Source organism: Acipenser ruthenus, chromosome 30 (assembly GCF_902713425.1).
Source record: "Acipenser ruthenus chromosome 30, fAciRut3.2 maternal haplotype, whole genome shotgun sequence".
In the NCBI taxonomy this organism is placed as follows: domain Eukaryota; kingdom Metazoa; phylum Chordata; class Actinopteri; order Acipenseriformes; family Acipenseridae; genus Acipenser; species Acipenser ruthenus.
In genome coordinates, this window is record NC_081218.1 from 9,219,180 (window position 1) to 9,242,608 (window position 23,429).

General features: G+C 39.9%; 1 protein-coding gene across 2 annotated transcripts in view; it reads left to right on the plus strand.

The window, feature by feature from the left end:
• Positions 1-9,891: 9,891 nt before the first annotated feature.
• The window catches only part of LOC117964436 (copine-8-like), a 148,727-nt gene continuing 135,189 nt past the window's right edge, over positions 9,892-23,429 (plus strand). Inside the window, exon 1 of one of the 2 annotated variants that reach the window (XM_059004783.1) lies at positions 9,892-10,344. In XM_059004783.1, coding sequence (XP_058860766.1) covers positions 10,229-10,344 — 116 coding nt within the window. In that variant the 5' untranslated portion in view covers positions 9,892-10,228. The remainder of the gene's footprint in view (positions 10,345-23,429) is intronic. The other variant, XM_059004784.1, reaches the window with a different exon arrangement.

Here is a 23,429-nt window from a genome sequence, read left to right on the forward strand (position 1 = left end):
GTGTGTTCTGCTTATTGGTACAGGATTCAGGGGTGAAGAACTTGAATGTACTGTGCTGTAAAGTGTTTAGATTTTGAGGCATCCGTGTTTGGACAGTACAGAAATGACCTACAGACAGACAGGAAGTGGCCGGGTATGCCACTGTAGATGATGTCTTTACAGGGACTCTGGCAAACATGACAGACAAGATGAGCCTTTCAAACAATGTGAAATCAAGGCTTGGAGTGTAGCTGCAGCTTAACCTGCACAACACCTTGGTGCTCCTGTCAGCCTTTTCAACTCCATTGTTTTAGAATGGAGAGGTTTCCTCTACACTAAGGGAAAACTCTCACCTGAGAATGTACAGCAGAGTCTAAGCTCTGGAATATTGAGAGTCTGATTGATGTGTTTTCTATTTGGCTTCTGCTCTAAAAAGGAACAGAAGTGTGTTTATTTATTATTATTCATTTTTAAATTGGTTTAACCACAGATAATACATCTGTGCGAACATACCCTGGGGAGGTTGTTAGACTGCACGTGCTGTAGCTCACATACATGCCTTATTGTTTAAATTGAAAACAAAGAAAACACCTCTCCTCTTCCTTTTCTACAACCAGTCTGTGCTATTGTATACTGCAAAAACAGCCTTCTTGTGTGGTCTGGAGAGTTTCAAGGAAGGGAAGGCACGATTTTGCACAGAATACATATTCTGAAGGGACACACAGCTATGAAATCAGTAAGACAAGCAGCTACTAGCCATTTTATTCATTGCAATTCATTTCCATAGCCCTAAACAACACAGTTTTAATTGCTTAATATATCTACTTGCACCATGGCAGTGTCATCCTGCAGGCATTCCGAACTTGGCTTCTGTAATTCTGTACCAGGCAGTATTGCAATGCTTTACCTCCACGCCAGGCAGGGATTCATGCTTAATAACACACTCTGAAACCATCCACCTCCCTAGTGTGTATGTTCATAGCCGGATTAAATTAGTTAAATACTGTAGCTTCACAATTTACTGTTTTAACATTTGTCGTCCCTTGTTTATGAAACATCAAATTACATGCTGAGAGGGTAATCCTTTTATATCCCTGACTAGGGCCTAAGGGTAGCCATAAGACATTGCAGTGTTTGAATTCCAGACTTCCCCATTAGGGATGCTAAGCCATCTTTTGAGACAGCTTTTTAAAGAGCTGCTTTGTTTATTGAACGATGGGAGGCCCCTTATGAGTTTACCGTGGTATTTCTGCATGGTATTTTTGCAGTTTTCCCATACTTTTCCCATGGTTATACTGTGCATTTCCCATAGTTTATGCAGGTTTGCCATGTTTATTAATATGCTTTATCATACATTGTGATTTCACTATGCTTTTACTGTGGGAAACGTTTATAATGGTAACTGTATGACTACTAAAACACTTGCAAGTACACCTTAGGACATAGGTTAGGTTGTATCTTTGCATTATTCTCTTCGAGCAAGTTCACTACACATGAATATAGTTCAGTACTCCAGAATGAATACACTGCATACAAGAGGTTACTGGTATGTAAGACAGAAATGTGCATTACTATTTTTCATTTGGAATTGATTCGCCAAATGCAATACTTGTGCATAGCATTACATCTACAACATTGCAATTATATTGGTGCCAAAATACATGTACTGATATACTGTAGAATGCTTATATTAATTGATACAAAAATCACTGCTAAACGTCTATTCAATTTTCATTATCTAAACAGTTGTAATTTTAAATGCACTGTAGTTTAGATTGATCAAATAGATTCAATTCAATTAACATTGAATTCATTAAAATGGCTTGTACAGTATTGGGTTCTCGTAATCAGATCACATTAATCGGTATGAATCCGTAAGCCAGTGATTATCTATGTAAGACTGGGCTGGGCTGAGGTTAGGACTCATAGTACAATGCATCACAAGGGTTTAATCACAACAAATGGTTCAATTAAAGTATATCTTGACTGTCCAGGATACTGTAGGTGTCCCAACCCATATTGAGTCCGGATCAGAAGAACTTTTCCCCCAACTCTTACTACAAAACAGCAGGGTTTAACAAAACAGCAAAGTCCTTCTGCAAAAGAACAGCAGGTAACGTCACCTGGAAGCCGTAAAAAAACATTGAAACAGGTGCAAACAAAGCAAAGCCTCAGGCAACTGAAGAGAGGGTCTGAACCACATGGATCCATGACATGAAGCGAGTAAGCATAGAAGCATCTGCATTCTGGGCCTCTATTTCCACTGCTAATGTATGCCCTTCCCTATTAACGCATTCAAATCTCTGAAAAATTGAAAACAAGAAAATCAGTCCTTTGCTCTCTGGCGACTGTTGCTGTCATCAAATCCAGGCTACAGAGTAACTGCATGACTTCCCAGTCACTCGGTATAGTAGAGTATATTTAATAGCACAGCAGCCCCATATAATGATTCTAGTACACATCAGTTTGTCTTCTTTTTCTGTTTGGGGGACGCTTCCTTCTCCTTGTCAGCCCTTTCCTTGGCCTGTTGCAGTTCTTGCCAGGGTAGGCGGTTGTAGGAGAGGAGTGCGATGATGAGGAAGGCTGTCATCCCAGTGTAGCCGCCCAGGATCAGGCAGAGAGGCTGGGCTATCACAAACAGACAGAACACGTTGATGGAGGCACTGTTGTCCAACAGGAGACGATTCTCCTTGCTTCCCTTCTGCACAGAGAAAAAGTAAACGAGCGCCACAGCTGGGTAAAACGCCATGTCTGCCATTGTTCTTACCTGCAAGAAACGGAAAGAAAGAAAGAAAGAAAGTTCTGAGGGGCAGCACAGAGCCCTTGCTCTCTTGCCAGTGACCTCAACCTTTCATCTCAGGTAAATATTAACTCAGTGATGTTTGTTTAAAGGGGCAAAGTATCTCCTTGGACTGTGTTTTATTGCTGTTGAAGAAGGCAATCTGATCAATTCCCCTTGTGGGGTTCTCTTATCAGCTGACTATGCAATACTGAAGTACTGCTAGAAATGCCCCCCCCCCCCCCCCTTAAACATTGATATTGAATGTCAAAGCTTTGTATGCATGTGTTTTTTAGACAATCGTTTAAGAATAGAAACCAACCAACAATTGTCACAGACCCTTTCGTGAAAAACAAGCTTTATTTTATAATCCAAACAGACTGCTAATAAGACACATACAGTTACAGGGTTTAAGGTACGCTATGGGAAATCACATAATCCAAGTCACTCCCTGCAGCAAAATCAGCACGGATATTATTCATTTATTTATTTCTTAGCAGTTGCCCTTATACAGGTCGACTTACAATTGTTACAAAATATCACAGTACAAAGTATCACATTACAAAATATCACATTGTAAAGTATTACATTTCAAAATATCACATTGCAGAGTATCACATTACAGATAAGAGCAGTTGTAAAGTACAATAAAATCAGTAACAAAAGATCAAATTCAAATAAGAGCACAATTGAGAATACAGTAAATAATTACATGTAAGAGTGGGTTTGACTGAGAGCAGTTAACTTATATTAAAACTATTTGCTTATACAAGTAAAGTCCAGTATGAGCATGTAGTGAATACGATGAATGGATGAGAATGATTTCAAATAAGAGCAATTACAAAAAACGTGAATATGGATAACTGTAAGAGTAAAGTCAAATACAAGATACAGGAAGTAGATATAATTAAGAGCAGTAGTTGAATACAGCAAGGTATGGAGCAGTTCAGGGCAAGTACAAGCTGATGCAAGTACTGGTACAGTTGGGTGCCATATAGTCCAGTATAGTCGAGAGTTGTGAGGTTTACAGGTGTATCTTGAGGAGGTGTGGTCAGGGACTGAGCTGTCCTGATATCCGTGGGTAGGTCGTTCCACCACTGAGGGGCAAGGGTGGAGAAGGAGCGGGCTGTGAAGGCGGGGGAGCGGAGGGGGGGTTACAGCTAATCTGCCGGCGGGGGTGGTGGAGCGGAGGGGGCTTAGGGAGAAATGATAGTCTGGAGATAGGAGGGAGCAGAAAGGTCAAGACAGCGATAGGTGAGTACATGTGTTTTGAATTAGCGAGCAGCGATAGGGAGCCAGTGCAGAGAGCGGATCAGCGGTGTAGCGTGGGAGAAATGAGGAAGGGAAAAGACAAGACAAGCAGCAGAGTTTTGGATGAGCTGGAGCGGACGGATGGCAGAGGCAGGGAGGCTGACCAGGAGGGAGTTCCAGTAATCAAGGTGGCACCGTACCAGGGCCTGAACCAGGAGTTGTTGGAGTAGTCGGTGAGGAAGGGGCAAATGCTGCTTATGTTGCTGAGGAAGAAGCGACAGCAGCGTGCCAGAGTAGAGATGTGCTGAGAGTAAGAGAGGGAGGGGTCGAGGGCATTTTGGTGGATGAGGAGGGAGGAGGGAAAATAATGTGAGCTGCTTCACTTTTACACAGTCACTCCCAGGTAGGAAATAAGAAAGACAACGTGATGCCTTTAGTAAATTCTATCTTATTTTTCCAACATTTCCATTTTGGTGAGGACAGCGGAGGAAATTCTCATTTGTTTGAAGAGCTGCTTTTGTTTTTCCCAGCTCTTGCCACACTGGCGGCCCACAAGCACTCCTTCCTGCGCACGAAGGTGGCCTCTGACAGCCTGTTATCTCGTTAGGCAGAGATAACAGCAGCTGCTGGTTCTGGAGTGTGGGTGCTTCTCTCAAAGCTTTTCAGTCTTCTGTTGAGATAGCTGTAACCCGTTCAGGCCCACTGCCCTGTTCATAGGGGTCTCACAGTACAGGATCTGTGTGACAGGCCTCCGCTCAGTACAGTAGGTCAGTGTACACTGATTCAGCTCAGATAGTCTGCGCTGGAGTTCGCTGGTTCAGGAGACTTGTTCCCTTTAAAAAATAACACACGTTACTGTAAAGTTCTAAAGTCGTGATACATTTCCTATACACCTTGATTGTGATTTCAAAACCTGCTGGGTGTCCAGTAATAGGCTTGTAGGTATTTATTCCAATTCTTATAGAAAGTCACCAGCTGTTGCTGGAATTGTCTAGTTAGTTTCTAATCAGTTTTACCTTAAAAGTAGTTTTACTTACAGTAAATGTTCTCCTTTTGGTGAGCTTTGTTTCTTTTAAAATCTGCCGCAGCTCACATTTGCATTAATGCCCTGTCATACTCACACGTTATCAATCAAAGCTGTGGGGCCTGTTGGAAATAATATATATTTCTGGGCCATTAAAAGCTTTAATGTACTGATGTGATAAGAAGAGGTGTAAACTGGAGCTCTTTTTAGTTGATTCCCAAAAAAAGTTACCAAGTCAACCACAAATCTTTCCTTTGTGTCTTTCTGTACTCGTAAATCCCAAATGGCACGTTTACTTGCTACAGTGGACCTCGGTGATCACCCTGCTCTAATAACACATCAGATATGTGCATCCTTGTGTATCTTGTTAGCTCTTCAAATCTTGGTGCAGTACATACTGCAGCAATGTACATACTCCGACAAAACACACATTTCCATTACTGGGGAATGTGTCTGAGGCACAGTGCCAGTCTTGTGGACCAAGGACTATTGAATTATATGATTCTCAAACATATGATACTGCTCTAATGGAACTATAAATACAAAACACAAATGTGGGAACATTAGGAAAGGAGGACACACAGTTCATCTCTCTTTCTCTCTCTATAAGTTGTTCAGCTCATTTCTAAATGGCAGCTTTAATAAAAACAAAGCATATCGCCCCGCAGTGGTGGAATGACCTTCCTACGGATGTCAGGACTGCCCAGTCCCTGACCACCTTCCGGCGCCTCCTTAAGACACACCTCTTCAGACAACACCTGTAAAACTCAACTCTTCCCTTCTGGACAATATAGCACTCTGCCTTTAATGCACTTTAACTTGCACTTATCTGCTCCCTATTTTACTGTATTTAATCCTGCACTGAACCCAATCTGTAGTATTTTGTATTTCACCTGCACTCGTATCTAACCCTGATGTAACTATCAGCACTGTTATCTACTCTTGAACTGCCCCGATATCAAATCGTACTGTGTTTTGTATTTGCTCTTATTAGGACTAAAGTCATTGTATCTTGTATCTTGCTCTGAATTGTTCTGTAATTCTTGATATGTATTTTTTGTATACAACTGTAAGTCGCCCTGGGTAAGGGTGTCTGCTAAGAAATAAATAAATAAATAAATAAATAAATAATATTACACTGCCACTGCCTGGTCACTTGATTAAGACCTGTATTAAATATCGTGTTGGGCCTCTGTTGTTTTTGCCCTGATCACAGACTTCACGCAGGGTGTCATTGTGCCTCACTATCATGCCTCTTTGGAATGCTGTTAGGTATTTGCCTTTTCAATTTTCTGGTAGACTGTTTGCAGTTGTGCTGCTCCAACAGCATCATAGTGCTGCAGGAACCACGTTACATTGCCAGCCTGTTTGGCATCTTTAATTCAGAGCGATGCCCAATCCAGTCGGGTTGACATGTCCTAATGAAGTGGCCAGGCAGTGCATGTTTGTGCGCTGGACACAGAAACCATTGGCAGACCCAACAGAATTTCAGATCAATGTTTGTGTGCTGCAGTCTCATTACATCCCCATACAGCAGGTGTGTATAAAGTGTAGCACTTGGCTTGGCTTGGTCAACTAACATACAACATGCTTCCTTTATAGTTAGACTGTAAATATGAAGTGGGGTGGTTTGGTTGCTAAGACTTAGCAGTAAAGGTAGCCGTTTCAAGAATCAATACACGGGGAAAGCAGAACACTTAGCCAAGGATTACATAGAAATAAACGTGCTGCTATTCTTACAGTGGCTTTTAAGTACTGCTAATTAACTAAAATGGGTGATAACATAAAATCATTCTTTTTTATCGCAGTGATTTCGTGTGTGTGTGTTTGTTTTTTGGGTGCTGACGCATTAGGAAAGTGTCTCCACAATTCAATTGTAATCCTCTCATTCCCATTCCCAATTGTCAGAAAGTTTCTGAAATCTAAATGCACACCCGTGGGCTTGGGGAAATAGAGTGTTAGTCTTAATAGTCTTTTGACAGCCAAGCTCCAAATGATTTATCTGGCTTATTAAGGAATATTGCGGTTGTTGTTTTTTTTAGTGAGCTATTATGTAGAAATTCGAGCAGATGAAGTTTTCCAGTGCTGTGTCTACTCCAATCCCATCAATTCCAGTTTCTGTAACATTCACTATTTTGAGGTTTGGCACAATGCTTTTCTTTTGCCCTTTCTCTTTAAATAGCACTGGTAATGTGAGGTAGGCTGATGTGTAAAGCATGTTTCTCAAGTCTCTCAAGTCTTAAGGTTGTATCTGCTTTAATACAATGCAAACAGCAAATACATATTACCTGAATCAGTCAAGGCAAAGCAAAGAGGTCAATGAGGTGGGTGTAAGTAATTTAAGCTTACACTTTTCTATAAAATAACTTCTAAAGAGCCAATGAAGTAAAAACAAAATTATTGATTTGAATAAAATTACAAGCAGAGCTAATCTATATGTTAATCAGTCAGGCTTTGATTTTCCCTAGCACCCACTAAAGAAATCAAAATGACCCTGTATAACAACAACCACAATAATAATAGTAATAATAGTAATCGCTATGTCGTATGTGGTCGCCTTGATGATTCAGCTGTGACTTCATAAGGAGCAGTTCCACACGCCTCACCAGAAGCAGAAACATGTCTGGGATCGGACCGGAGGAGAAAGTGTGGGAGTGTTTTGATGTGATGAAGGATATACATGGTAGGTATCTTGTGATAACACCAGTTAATGTGTTTGAGACAATGCTGCTGCAGCAAAAACACATCCTTCAGCAGCAGCATCTCCTGAACCAGAGGCAGGACCTCCAGAACCATCTACATCTGCGTCCACAGAACTCTAACAGAAAGGTCCCTGGAAGGAGTTAGAAGGAGGCTCCACAGGATAAGCCGACTCACCCACAATATGCCTGTTGGGAGGAAGTATCTGCTTTTCCATGGCTAATTTGATTGTTTCTAAAGACACGTGCATTGTGTACAGACCCTGCCCAACCTACATTGGCATCAATTGATGTCATTTCATGGTCACAAATTCCTTGCAGTAAAATAGAAAGAACCCCTTTTTAAAATAACTGTCCTTTTCAATTTCTGGAGTCTTAATGGCTATGTGGCAACCATCAATTTCACCAACAACTCCAGGAAACCCCCACTTCTCTTCAAATGCTGACATGATTACCAGCATTATTAATGCTAGGTCACTAATAATACAGAGGTTATAAAGGACAACATGTTACACATGTCAAAGAATGCATAATGAGCACTAGCACTGGGTTTAGTCAGAATTTTAGCAACTGTATTCTGAACAAGCTACAAGCGGGATATTGGGAGACCAGAAAAAAGTGCATTACAATATCAATTCTAGATGAAACCAAGGCATGCATTAGTCTCTCGACATCAGATACGGAAATAATTGGTCTAAGTTTGGCTATATTTCTCAAATGGTAAAAAGATACTTTAGTAACGTCCTTAATATGAGTCTCAAATGATCAGGATCAAAGATGACCCCAAAACACTTAATTTCTAGTTTAAGTTTTGATGGGAAACTGCAAGGGTCGAGCTCATGTAATCTCACATTTCCTTTTAGTTGGTTCTGTGATCCCACTAGCATGACCTCTGTATTATCTGAATTCAACATTAGAAAATTCTGTCACATCCAATGCTTGATGTCTGTAACGCAAGTAGCTAGTAACACCCAGGCAGAAGAAATTCCTGGCTTTAGGGACAAATATATGTGGGTATCATCAGTATAGCAATGGAAGTTCATGGATAATGTCACCCAACGGTAGCATATATAATGAAAACAGCAAGGGACCTGGGATAGAGCCCTGTGGAACACCCTCAGACAACTTCCAATAATGTCGATTTTGTTGGCATTGGAATTCTGTGATGACATTTTTTGAAAGTTAAACGACTGTTTTATTTATTTATTATTATTATTATTTTTTGTAAGTACTAACAAGTACTTGTGGAAACTACAGCTTGTGCTTAAGTTCTGTCTGTGTTGTCTGTACCTCAAATGTATCTCTCTGCATACAGAAATTAGATTCTTTACAGCATCTTTGGTTGTTGCTGGTCCAATTCTCTTGCCAGCACAGTCGTTAAGGGCTGCTGGTAAAATGTTTTCAAAATCATTGTCAACGGTTAGCATGCTTGTCTCGGGACATTTCATCAACCAAAACATCTCAAATGCATAAAAGCAATCAATTTCTAGTCGCGTTTAAAGTCACTCAGCACTCTCGTGTAGCGGAATCTCAAGTCATTTAACAATCTGGAACAAACGATTCTGGAACAATCTCTTCTGTTGGAAACCGTTTCATCTAAAATTGAACGACATACATTAGTGTACATGCTGGCTGTAGTCTGATCAACTTTTAATTCATGGATTATCCTCTTAGTAATAACAAACCACACTAAACTAGATTACTTATACATTTCCTCGCAGTTCAAAAATGCCGTTTTCAAAATCTTAAATCAGACAGCACAGATGAAGCAACTTTAATGTAATCCATACCTATAAAACTCTCAACCGTAAAATATGTTTGATGAGTAAAGTACATTTTTTACTAGTTTCTGAGCATTTATACAAAAACTGTATTGGCATTGCATTTATGGGCACTGCTGCGGAAATGATGGAACTGGGTTCCTTAGCGGCTCCATAGGAGATTGTCGCGCGTGACGGGAGCTGTCCAGCGTTACAGAGTGCTGGACCTGAGAATTCTAAGGTATATGACAATTAAGTTACACCCTAGCTTATTTAGGGTTAATTTAATTGAAGCTAAAATGCACAATACTATGTCTTAAATCGATTGCCCTGGTGTTAAAAAAAAATAGTCAACGGTGATTCAGAATTGATCTTAATGTGTCGACATTGATGTACACTCGATGTACACTCCGGCATGGGCTGCATGTAATAATATGTGGGCGGGGTTTCTCGATTGCAGTCCCTCCACTGGGCTTTCGCTGGAAGAAGATTTCTTCACAGAAGTAGTTGTCTTGTGCTGGCAGAATTAGATCCCGTGCGCTGGGTAGTGCAATGCTGTAACTCGCCTCTGATAAACATTTTCACCTCGTTTTGCACCTTGCCATCCTTCCCAGGGATCACACAGGGGGCTGCCGACCCGTCTCCCTCTCTCTGTGTGAGGACTCCGTTTTGCGGCTTGGACTTTAGTATTTATTGGGGAAGCCTGTCTGGAGCAAGGAGCGACTCGGATCTTTGGATGCCCATGGAGGGAGACGTTATGGACAAACTGGATGATATGGCCTCTGTGAGTGAGTTTGACCCCATCACAGGCAATATTCCAGCCACCAAAGTCGAGATTACTGTGTCTTGCAGGTAAGGGTCTATTAATGGACCTAGTCCATGCCAGTTATGAGTGGACGTTTGCATTTTTTTAATACTAGTATTACAAAAGCAATACTACTACTACTAGTATATTGAACAGTTGTTTTAATTGTGTCTTATGCATCATTATATCGTCACTGTGTGAACTCGTTTACTTTTAGTTCCCTCTCAGGTTTTTGCATCACTCCATTTCATTAGCAGGATAGGAGGTGTAAGGATGTCTGTACCGGTTTTATTTTGCATGCCAGAAAGGGTTCAGCAGCTTCTGTTCAGCAGCTTCTGTTCAGAATAAGGGTGGTATGCAAGCATCTTGCCAGGTATTTCAAACCCAGCTGGTTTAGTGGAGTCCTGTAAAACACGAATACTGATGTCAAGTAATGTACATGACACAGAGCTTTACTCAACACTCCAGGTATTCGGTCCCTTACATTACTAATACACTTCAACATGAGTTCACTGTAATTCTGGAGAGAATGTTTTGGTAGTCCTGTGAATAGATCATACATTGCAAATACAAGAGGTTGGACAATGTAAATCTTAAACGGAGAAGCAGAACGGTTATCTATCTATCTATCTATCTATCTATCTATCTATCTATCTATCTATCTATCTATCTATCTATCTATCTATCTATCTATCTATCTATCTATCTGTCTGTCTGTCTATAATAAATGGGCTTCAGTGAGTTACAGGAAAATAATTCCATCTAGGGTTTCTGTGACATCATAAATTACGAGACCGAAGGTCGAGTTATAAACTGTCACAGAAACCCGAGCTGGAATTGTTTTCCTGTATCTCACTGAAAAGGTCCATTTATTATTATTTTTTTATAATACATGGATAGATACCCTTGTGAAGCTAATATTAAAGAAGACGAGGTTCAGCAGTACAGTTGTTTTTCAGCACTGTACAGATGTTCTGTGTCGTTATCTGTTAGTGCTTCAGTTTTATTTGGATGATTGCCTTTACCTTGTTTTAATTTCCCGTTCCTCTCCAGTTTCTCTGAGATACGAATGTACCAGCGTTACATCTTTTTTTTTTTTTAACGTATTCTCATTTTGTTGATCATTAATGAACATTTCTGTACTGTGGTTGTTTTCAAGTGATTGAAAACGAGACATTCTGTGTTTGAATTGAAAGTGATGGTCCCGAGGAATTGAATGGGTCAAAGCTCAAGTATATTTTTCTTTAGAGAAATTATCACTATTTGAAGTCACTACTGTGGTATTATGCCTTTTTTCGAATGGCTCAGGATAAAAATATAAAAATATAGCCTTCATCCATGCATTACACACACACACACACACACGAACACACACACACACACACACACACACACACACACACACACACATCAATAAAAAGAAAGTAGACATTTATGAAGGAAACATAAGGAGACCTGCTCCACTGCGAGGTATCTTCTGAGCAGAACTCCACACACCTAGCGGGGAATAAATATGCGAACACAAGGTGCTGGTAATAACCAATTTGACCACTAGGAGGCAGCAGTGTTTTAAAGAGATTTTTGTTATTGCACTATTTTAAACAGATCGTTTCATAAATATACAATTAGAAGTAGAAATAAAACCCTATTAAGACACATTCACTGTATATATTCACATTATATCTTTATTCTTTACTCTAATGTAATATATATATATATATATATATATATATATATATATATATATATATATATATATATATATATATATATATATATATATATATATATATTTAGAAATACGTTTCATTTAAACTGTATAGCCTGTAAATGACAACTCTGTACCGAAATCCTATACACAAGAAACAGTATTGTGAAAGTTAGTAACCCGGATTTAAATGCTACTGCAGTACAACAGTGTTTTTGGAGACTCCCTGTTTTTGTTTTATCTTATGGCTTTAACTAGCCCAGTAACCAGCTGATGCATTCAGCTTTCTTATTGTGTGCCAACACATTGCTGCTGCTGGACTGGTTTCAAGTCTCAAGTCTTTGCCCCTTGCAGGATGTCCAATGGAAACTCAAGTCTGTGAGGTTGAAATAGTTGGTGTTTGTTTGTTCTGGATATCAAAAACAAAATAAAATCCATTCCAGGAATAAACACAGCTCCTGTATTGGAGAGCAAATTGTCTTTTTTGCTATTTTATTAGAAATCTAAAGGTATTCTCACACAGCTGCCTCTTATTTGCTGCCCTTCATTTTGCATGCTGCTGGAATCGATGGCTTTCCAACTGATGTTTGACCTCAATCATTGAGGGAGGAAATTGTAAACAGAAAGCCTAACTGTCTGCTTGTTACAATGCCAAGCGGGACTCTTGCAGAAAAAGGATCTGCTCAATTCTGTGGTCATGTGCTTGTATGCCTGTATTCTGATGGTTTTTGCTGGCAAACTGTTTCTAAGATGCTGTACAGATTAAGGGAGGCCAAATTATCCAAGAACAACAAAAAAGGCAATGACAGACACTTTCATTCATATTGAACTGCATTTTAATCATCAACTGACTTTCATTAAAAAAAACATGTTCATGTAATAAGTGATGAGTCAGAGCTTTGTAAATGGGGACCTTCTAATGCACAGCCAGGCTCCTTCAATGCACCGCTGAGCTCTGGTGTGTATGGACCAGTCAGATACACATCCTGCACAGGGACTCAGCATGGCAGTCAGTGTGAACAGGACTGGTCTTTAATACAGATTACATTGTATTATTAATAATGGTCATCCAGCTGTACATTGCGATGTATTTCACTTGTCATAATAAGTGGCAACAGAATAAATCCAGAAAAGAAAAAACAGTAGATTTTTTTTTTTTAATTTAGTAGTCACCAATTAATTTTTACCTAGTTTTTTTCCCAATTTGAAATGCCCAATTGTATTTAGGCTTAGCCCACCGCTACCACCCCTGCGCTGACTCGGGAGTGGCGAAGATGAACACACGCTGTCCTCCAAAGCGTGTGCCGTCAGCCGACTGCTTCTTTTCACTCTGCAGGCCTGCCATGCAGTCAGCCCAGAGCTACAGTGTCGGAGGACAACACAGTTCTGGGCAGCTTACAGGCAAGCCCGCAGGCACCCAGTGCCGGCGCCAGTCTACAGGGGTCACTGGAGCGTGGTGAGCCAAGGACACCCTGGACGACCTAAACCCTCCCCACTGGGCGGCACTCGGCCAGTTGTGCGGTGCCCCCTGGGAGCTCCCGCCCACGGTCAGCAATGGAATAGCCTGGACTCGAACCGGCGACATCCAGGCTATAGGGCGCATCCTGCACTCCACGCAGAGTGCCGTTACCGGATGCGCCACTCGGGAGCCCCTAGTAGATGTTGTTTTTTTCTAGGGTTTTCTGTGGCCGTTGCTAATTTAGATGCTAATTCTCCAAGTCCAAGAGGGTGATCATGTCCAATGATTTAGACGCTGTTGGGTGCAGACCTTGCTTGACAGTGCGTTTGAGACTAAGGCACTGCAAGTCAAAGAACAGTGAAAGATACATCCATGTATCACTTGAGTAATGAAGATCGCCTGGCTGCTATCAGCATGATTGAAGGCGGCCTGTCTGTGAGAGAAGTTGCCCAGAGAATGAGATGTTCTGCTTCAACAATCAGCAGACTAGTCCAGAGAAACCAGGAAACCGTCTGTGTGAGGGACAGGCCACGTCCTGGAAGGCAGAGGGTCACCACACCGGCCCAGGACCGTTATGCTGACTATTGCATTGTTCAAGCTAACTGGTGCGGCGGTGGAAGTGTGATGATGTGGGGAGGAATCTCCTTTAACACAAGAACATCTTTTGTTGCAGATTGAGGACAAACTTACTGCTCAGCGATACATTGACAAAGTCCTTGAGGAAACAGTTTTTCCGTTCCTGCAAGCCTTTCCGAAAGTATCCATTTTCCAGCAGGACCATGCAAGACCACATAGTTCTAGTATTACAATTGCACAACAAACAATGTTGAGGTTTTGCTGTGGTCAGCATTTTCTCCTGACCTGAGTCCAATAGAACATCTGAGGGACCTAATCACCAGTGCCATCCACAGGAGAAAACCGCGACCAGCCAACCTTCACCAGCTGGCTGCAGCTGCACAAGAAGAGTGGTGGAACATCCCACAGCAGTCTATCTAGAGGCTGATCAGGTCTCTGCATCAATGCTGCCAGGATTGTGTTAATGCTCATTACTAACTTTGTAATGTCACGTTTCATACTGAAAACTTATGATTCTTTGATCTGTATTTTTGTTCACATTTTATGTGATTTTGTTTGATATCTGTGTTTAAAATATTTGATTAAATACATTAGACCTTGCATGGTACATGTGTTTGCCGAAAGATAATGCAGGGGCAATGTGGTGGCAACCGCGGATTGGAGAAGAAATGGTTGCAACCAAGGGTGCATGACTGACGGTACAAAAGGGGACGTCCCCTTATATACTGTCAATCATGACCCCTTGGTTAACGATTGCAACCGCTCCTCCAATCCGCATCTGCCACATTGTTTCCCTTCCGGGTCGATGATTTAGTGTACCATAGCTCTGCCCCCTTTCTAGATGACTGACTTCTGCCTAACCCTGGGAATGAATTGTCTGGCCATCCAGTCCAGGGCACTCTGTTCCCTTTACACAGCGCCCTCACAGGTCGGGAGGGAGAGCTATCACCAAGAAACATTCTGTCTCTGTCACAATCAGTAATCTGTGCAGTCTTTACTACAGAAGCACCTGCCCTCTGAGCTCCTACTGTCAGCCTGTCAGATCTGCTGTCACATGTGCATTGTTTCATTTTCTTTGTATATAGTCTTCCATTGGGTATTCATGTACTGCATGACTTCAAGATGTACAAATAACATTGTGTCATCTTCTCAAGTAAGAGTACTACAGTAAGAAGCTTACATGCTGCTGTTTCTCTCCAACACACATGTCACGTGACATGGAACGAGACAAACACATTAGTGGAAATGTTTTCTGTGCAGCAATCAGCTGGAGATAAAGAAGAAAACAATGACTTTGTAGGTGTCACTGAAATCTTAATTGAAAAGTGACAGGACTGTCCCCAGACCCCTCACCATATGCTGCCTTTATGCAGGTTACACAACCTGGCACTGTGTGTGTCACAGTACAGTAAATCACTGCAACTGTGCAAGCTTTCTTTGTAGAAACAAATGAATAAATCAATTTTCTGTTTGAAAGACAGAACAAAGACCCTGAGCGGGGGAGAAATCGAGTCAGAAAGAGCTTAGCAAGTTTTTACAAGATGAAAAATTCATGCAGATGGATTTAGTTGTTTTTTTTTCTTATAGATTATACAGTAACAATGTTCAATGCATGTTTATGAAGACGGAAAGCATCAGCGGCAATATATCTTTTTAAAACAGTTTCATGAACGAGCACACAGTTTAACTGCCCTGAGGTAGAAGGAGCTAGATTAGAAGTTCTGTCTTGTGTCGTGTGAAAGCGGTTGGCATTACACAACAAAGGAAAGCAATTAAAGAGTAGAAGAGCCTCCTGGTCCCACTGATGTTCTCGGAATGAATGACACGTGTAGCAGCAGCCTGAGCCTGGCAACCTATCTGACAGCTTAATGCTCAATAGAGTACAGTACAGATAGATCAACCTTCATCGAGCTCCACTGGGCCACGAGCCAGACAACTCACCAATGTGTCATGCCAGGGTTCCTGATAATGCCAACTTACTGCAGTCTCCAGTGTCTGAATACAGTGACAGTGTCACAACGACAGACAGGATTACATTTATGGGAGACTCATGTCTTGTTTTATCCGTCAGAGTGTATTTTTTTCCCATTATGGCATGTTTGTATCTATTAATAACAGCGACTCATCGCTATGCAGGGTTTTTTGTTCTGTTTAGTTTTTTGTCTACAGTGTTTACTGCCATGTTCTGCTTTCAATTCAGAAATTTACATTTAAATGAAACCTCCTTAAAGAGGGAACTCGCGACATACAAGAGCAATTCAGTGTGTGCCAATATTGATGAATATTCAGTGTACAGTAGGGCTGACACCACGGTACCTAATCAATACCAGGGCAAGGCTAATGCTACCAAATTAACCCTCAAACCCAATTTGACAGGACAAGCCATCCTGGCGACTACACCACTTCCTGCCATTTAAGGTACGCAAGGAATTGACGGTTTCTTCTCAAAATACATCTGAGAGTGACTCAAGTATCACAAGGAAACTGGCAACTTGGCTGACCAGATATCAACCTGTCAGAAAATGTTAAACTCTGTTTTGTGCACCTCATTGCAAAAATAAGAAAGTTAGCATTATGTTTTGGGGGGACACGGATACATTGAACCCTGTACACAGATGGAAATGTAATGAGGAAACTAATACATGAAACTTTGGACAATTAAACAGTACAGAAAGAGGATTGATCAGGCTGGTCTTGCTGTAAATGGATTTGCTGTTTATTATCAGATAGACTATTAAACTGTGCTGTCTGGAATACTTGGATTCGGAACACCAGGTTTAGACTCAAGAGTTCCATTCTTAGTTCTGAATGCTTTTCTTTTCTATTTATACAGTATGTACTCTACGTTCCATTTTCTTCTGCTGCAGTAATTTCCGCCCACTAGCAAAGATAAATGTCAGGCATAAATACTTTTCAATGTGTTGCTGTGTGGCTAATGCCAACTAAATACAAGTGTTTAAATTTAGACCATTCAGCGGCAAAAATGTCACGCCATAGCATTTCAAAGAGTTAGATGGGCTCCATCTAGCAATATGTATTTTTGTGTGAAATTTAACACACATGATTTGCATTTTAGAAGGGAAAATTACCGATTATTATATCTAATTACAGTAATTTTCCAGCAATTATTGTTCATTAAATCACAGTCAATTTAATGGGGATCAGTGATATTTTATGTTTTACAGCTTCCATAACCTGTAAAATACAGTTATGTAGGGTTCTTTGAGCTTGATGCAGTTTAATGTTGATTTTAACAATATTTAAAACATGATATTTTCTATGTTTGTATAACTAGACATACTGGGAGCTTCAGGTTGGTCTGAATTGTAGTACAGACTGAATATGCCCTGAATATCAGACTTGTCTTCCGACAGTCTGAAACTCACTGTCTCCGTCTGTTTTAACATGACTATCCCGAATGTTGTTTCCATCATAAAATGAAACACTTTTCAGCTGTTTTCCAACAGGTGGAATAGGTGCAATTTCTATATCGGAAACAAAAACACATTGGAAATGTGAAAAAACGTCACGTTATCAAAAGTGCCCAGCCATTTAAAGTGGAGATATCAAAAACACAAGCCGTTTCAAGAAACAATTGGGGCAACCTTGCATAGCACAAAGCAAATAGTCACAACTGTCAAAGTGGTGGGGGCCAAGGTTGCCCCAATTGTTCCTTCTAACTTAACTTGATGCTTTTATTGTTCCTGAAACCAGTTGTGCCTATTTGCTTTGTGCTGGGCAAGGTTGCCCCAATTATACACAAAAATAAAATACATTTAATTATTTGTTTGCAATATAAACCCTGTGTGCTTCCAATGCAGCTACCCTAGCTTTCACACCAACAAGGTTGTCCTTCTATTTTACAACACTTGCAAGTAGTATAGCAGTAAATCATGATTATGTGTTATCCCGATTGTATTGAAAGCTTTCATCTGATTTTGTAAATCATGATTATGTGTTATCCCGATTGTATTGAAAGCTTTCATCTGATTTTTAAATCATGATTATGTGTTATCCCGATTGTATTGAAAGCTTTCATCTGATTTTGTAAATCATGATTATGTGTTATCCCGATTGTATTGAAAGCTTTCATCTGATTTTGTAAATCATGATTATGTGTTATCCCGATTGTATTGAAAGCTTTCATCTGATTTTGCAAACTATCATAATAAGCTTGATCCGTTCATTTAGTATATTGTAACGTTTTCATGTTTAGGAAGTAGTACTCAGGGAGACGGTGTTGAATTCTCAAAATGTTTGTTTTATTTGAAACTACAGAGAATTCCTGTCAGGGGCCAGAATTCACGGCACCAAAATAATAACCCTAAGTTTTAGTTTTCACGCTCTCTCAGTCGCTCACAGTTTCTCATTCAAGTTCAGCGTTAGACTGTCTCCAGTCCCCAGGCTCATGCACCCCCTTATATATCCTCCAGTCGTTTAACACCACTGTCAGGCTCATCAACCAGTCACATCCATGCTCTGCAACCCCCGAAAACAGAAACACACATTCTCCCCACTCATTCACTCACTCCCCCTTTCCATGCTAAGTAACGGCATGACCCGTTCCCCTTACAATACATGTAACATAAAAGACAGATGAGACAAACTGAACAGACAACAAGTCCTGCAACAAAGCAATTGTCTGGGTCGTTGCAATATATTTTGTAATTTGAAAGTAAAAATACACAAAAATCTTCACTAAAATACAATTGAACAAGAACTTGAGTATATTTATTTTTGTTTCATACAATATTAAATGGCAGTGTTTATATCTGATAGTGAAAAAGAAAGAAATATCAAGATAGATAAAGAAAGAAAGACATGTCTATGTATTGATTTATGTATTCATTTATTTCAATGCTTATTAATCTATTTATTTATTTTTGTTTACGACTGTAAGTCGCCCTGGATAAGGGCGTCTGCTAAGAAATAAATAATAATAATAATAATAATTTACCAAATATATAGGCTATCCTTCAGCATAGCTAATTCCCTGAAATTAACGTTCCTTTTTATATAGTATCACAATGAGCTTTACACTGACTGGAAACCAACATTTTTCAGCGATCAAGATCAGAATCTCAGAGTGATGATGATGATGATGATGATGATGATGATGATGAGATGAAGATGACTCGAAAAATCTCCAAAATCTCCAAAATGTAAAAAAGAAGTCCTGAGAATTTTCAGCTGGCTGACCTCATTTTCAAAATACTGCTTCTGTTCTCAAACTAATCGTATACCACGGATAATACCACAACACGTTTGCAAACTGGTGGTTATTTCAAATCCCACGCATGGCAGACTTTTTTTTATGTATATTTTATGCAGGCAAATGTTCCATTTTAAAAGGAGGCTGTGTGGTCCAGTGGTTAAAGAAAATGACTTGTAACCTGCAGGTCTCTGGTTCAAATCCCACCTCAGCCACTGACTCGTGTGACACTGAGCAAGTCACTTAACCTTCTTGTGCTCCGTCTTTCGGGTGAGACGTAATTGTAAGTGACTCTGCAGCTGATGCATAGTTCACACACCCTTGTCTCTGTAAGTCGCCTTGGATAAAGGCATCTGCTAAATAAACAAATAATAATAATAAAACAGAAATGAATCATTTAATATAAATGATACAGACGTCACAGTAAGTGTGTTCCCCAGTATATTTCCATTTTGACAAAACAAGTTAATTGTCATTAAACTCGGATCTCCTGTAATATACATATGCGTGCATAAAAACTGCAAAAAAAAAAAAAACCGCTGGGAGTGAAAGGACAGTCTTACCTTACTTTGGCGACTTATTTATCTTACTGTATGACAGGTATTGACCTTTTTTCTACATTTAACCTAAGAGTGTTGGGAACTACACAGTAAAAGTGAAATGGTGCTTTTGGGTGATTTACTTTCGTTGCGCCAATACCCTGAAAACATGAAAACTATCCTTGCTGTATAGAGAGTCTGGCAGTTCTCGCTGATAACTTGGCGCAAGGAACTACTTTTCCTCTCAATAAAAGTATTTAAATGGAACACCTATCTGTTTATGTTAATGATGCAAATGACAGTTTTTACGTCATTTCAGGATTCCAATCAATGGGCAGGTGGGATTGAAAAAGGTAGCAAAGGCAGAGAAAAACAAAACAGGCATGTGTTTCATGAGATACGGAGAAAGAAGAGAAGATACATTTAATAGAACACAATAATAAAGCAACGTCAGGACAGAGAGAAAAAAGCAAAGTTAGAGAACTCCTATTTTAATGTAACTTTTTTAATGTATACTGTATTAAATTATAGTTTCGGTTATAGAGGATATTTTATGCCAAAATGAAAAATAGGTAAATGAATTAGTTAAAGCATAAATAAATATATAAATAAATAAATACATGTTGAAATAAATATATAGACATGTATTTATTTATTCATATATTTGTTTATTTATTCATGTATGTATTTGTTTATTTGTTTATTTTGCCATAGCAGCTACATTATCTCTTTCATCCTCTAAAATCGCAGCAATCTCTAGCACATTGGGCTCCATTACCAAAGTAGTCACTGCGCCCACATCAGACCCTTTTTAGATGCAGCCTGTTTGAAATAGGTTATCATCTCCACAAGGACTCTTTGAAACAGGCGAACCACTTCAGACGGAAAATACTCAATCCCACCACACCAACCCTTTTGATTTTTGCATGAGGGGGTATGTTAATTAGATACCCACTTAACGTCCGTAACATTCCTCATACTGTCGGAATTGGGGTTTTTCCACTGTTCTCATCTTTCCTGGCAATTTTTAATTTTTAATCAGAACAAAAGCTTTCATATTCAGGGCCATAGAGACCAGTATCTGAGACTAGCTGTCTCTTCCCTCTGTGGGTCCCAGCCAACACTGTATCTGTGAAGCCTGTAAAACAAATCCATCTCCCTGTTGCTTGTTTCCAGTGAGTTGAACACATTAAACATTTTAAATAAAATCCTTTTGATGTTCATATTCAAATGCATTGAATTAGCTGGTCATACGGTTTGTTGTAGTTTGGCACCAGAGTAGGGGGATAAGGGGCTAGGGAGGAATGCTGTTGGGTTGATCAAACACAATGGTGCAAAACCTGTAAATGTGCAGACCAACAAGCCTCTGAATCTTAAAGACTCTGCGCTGCTGTGTGATTCATTATTGTAGCGCTGCAACACACACACCCCCCCCCCAAGACTGTCACAACGACGGGTCCATGTATATTCTCTTACTGTTCAGGGAGTTCACACTTAGCAGCAGAGCACAAAGCAATTTGAGCTTGGCTTTCCTCCACTCTTTCTCAAGCAGCAACTGAAGCACAGGCGAGATTTCATTATCTAGCAGACTCCTTTAATAAAGCCTTCGAAAAAATAACTGTCATCTGAACAAATGCTGTGTGTGTTTTTTTGGTGATAAATCTGTTGCTTCACTGGAGAAAGCTCCAGAGGGAAGGACTTCAGCAGCTCATACTGTAGAGGGCATGAGAGCAAGCATGAGTTCACAATCAATTAATAATACAATCCCATGAAACCTGCAGAAAATCTGCTTCAGTAAGTGTGGTAAAATGCAACTGTGTTTGAAAAGTGGCAAACTAATGTTACCTTATAGTAAGACAGTCCAACATTAGTGCTAATCAGCAGAAAAGCAAGCCTTAAGAGTTCATAGCAAGGCTATCTATAATATATTTAGGCAGCAACATTTTAAGATCTCAGTAGGGACCAGAGCAAATGATACTAAAACAAAACACACACACACACACACACACACACACACACACACACACACACACACACACACACACACACACACACTACATTGTTATATCATTTAGGCAGCCCATTCTGTTTTAATGTTTTAGAGCCCATCTGCTGTGGGCTATTGCCTGCTAATGAACTTCCTGATTGGTGGATGCCATGTCTATTCGAGGTGGAAAACCTATTGCTGAGCACATATACCACAACCAATCAAAAGTGCTATACACAGTTGTCACAAGGATGGCTTTGTGTGGCATGGGTGGTGATGTCAGACCAGGGAAGCAGTACACAGACAGATGGAGGTACGGTGCTAAAACGGCCGCAGCTGTATATTTATTAAATAATAAAACAAAAACACTTTTACAAAACACAAAAGAAAGGGCACATTGGCCGAAATAAAACAAACATAAACAATAATAACCACTCCTAAAAATGAGTACCTTTCACTCTGTAGTCGGGTAGCATTCGCGCTCTCTTTCTCTATATTTACTTCCGTCTTCTAAGCTCTCTCAAGCTCTCCCTCTAATGAACCTGGAGTGGGTCTTTTTATATTCTGTGGCTGGAGCCTTAATTACCTATTAATCAAATAATTACCTTATTAAGGTTCCAGCCACATTCCCATGAGATTTTATAAGAGTGGGGATTTAACCCCATCCACCCAACTATACCTTATAAGACTTTTTCGCCGGTCTCAAATAATAGATAACAATGACAGATGGCCTTTGGCCGCCCGCATATTAACACATATAATAATAATACAAATGAAAACATAAATAAATATACACAAGGGGTGGGCACCCCGTCACAACAGTATAATGTGGAAAAGCCTGATCTCAAATTGAAATGCCCACTTGTGTGTAGCGAATGAAGAGATTTCAGAAGGAAAAAAACTGCATCTCTAATTGTGGCATACATTCCACATTCCTGGGACCGTGCAGGGGGAGGGGCGTTTAATTGTCCTCCCAGCACTGAGACACATTAGTGCCAGTAGCTGTAGCTGTATTAAAATAAAGCCCCTTCCCTCTGACTGAGCCACACTGCTGCTGACTGCTGATAACCAGAATAACTGCAAAATTAAAAAAAGCTGAGAATGGATAATGGGTTTTCAATACAGTCCCGTATCATGCATGGATAATGGGTTTCCAATACTGTCCCGTATCATTTATTATTATTATTATTATTATTATTATTATTATTATTATTATTATTATTATTATTATTATTATTATTATTTATTTCTTAGCAGACGCCCTTATCCAGGGCGACTTACAGTCGTAAACAAATACATTTCAAGAATCACAGTGCAAGTAATAATACAATTAAGAGCAAGATAAATACAATGATGAATACAATGACTTTGGTTCAAGCAAGTACATGTGTGACAAAATACAATTCAATAATACAGCAGATAACAGTGTCAGTGATAGTTACATCAGGATATCATTAAATACAAAATACTACAGATTCAACACTTGGCAGATTATAGTACTCTGAAGTACAGGATTAAATGCAGTAAAATAGGGGGCAGATAAGAGCAAGTAAAGCGCATTTAAGGAAGGGTGATGTGTCCCAGGGGAGAAACAGAGGAGTTCTACAGGTGCTTTCTGAAGAGGTGAGTCTTGAGGAGGCGCCTGAATGTG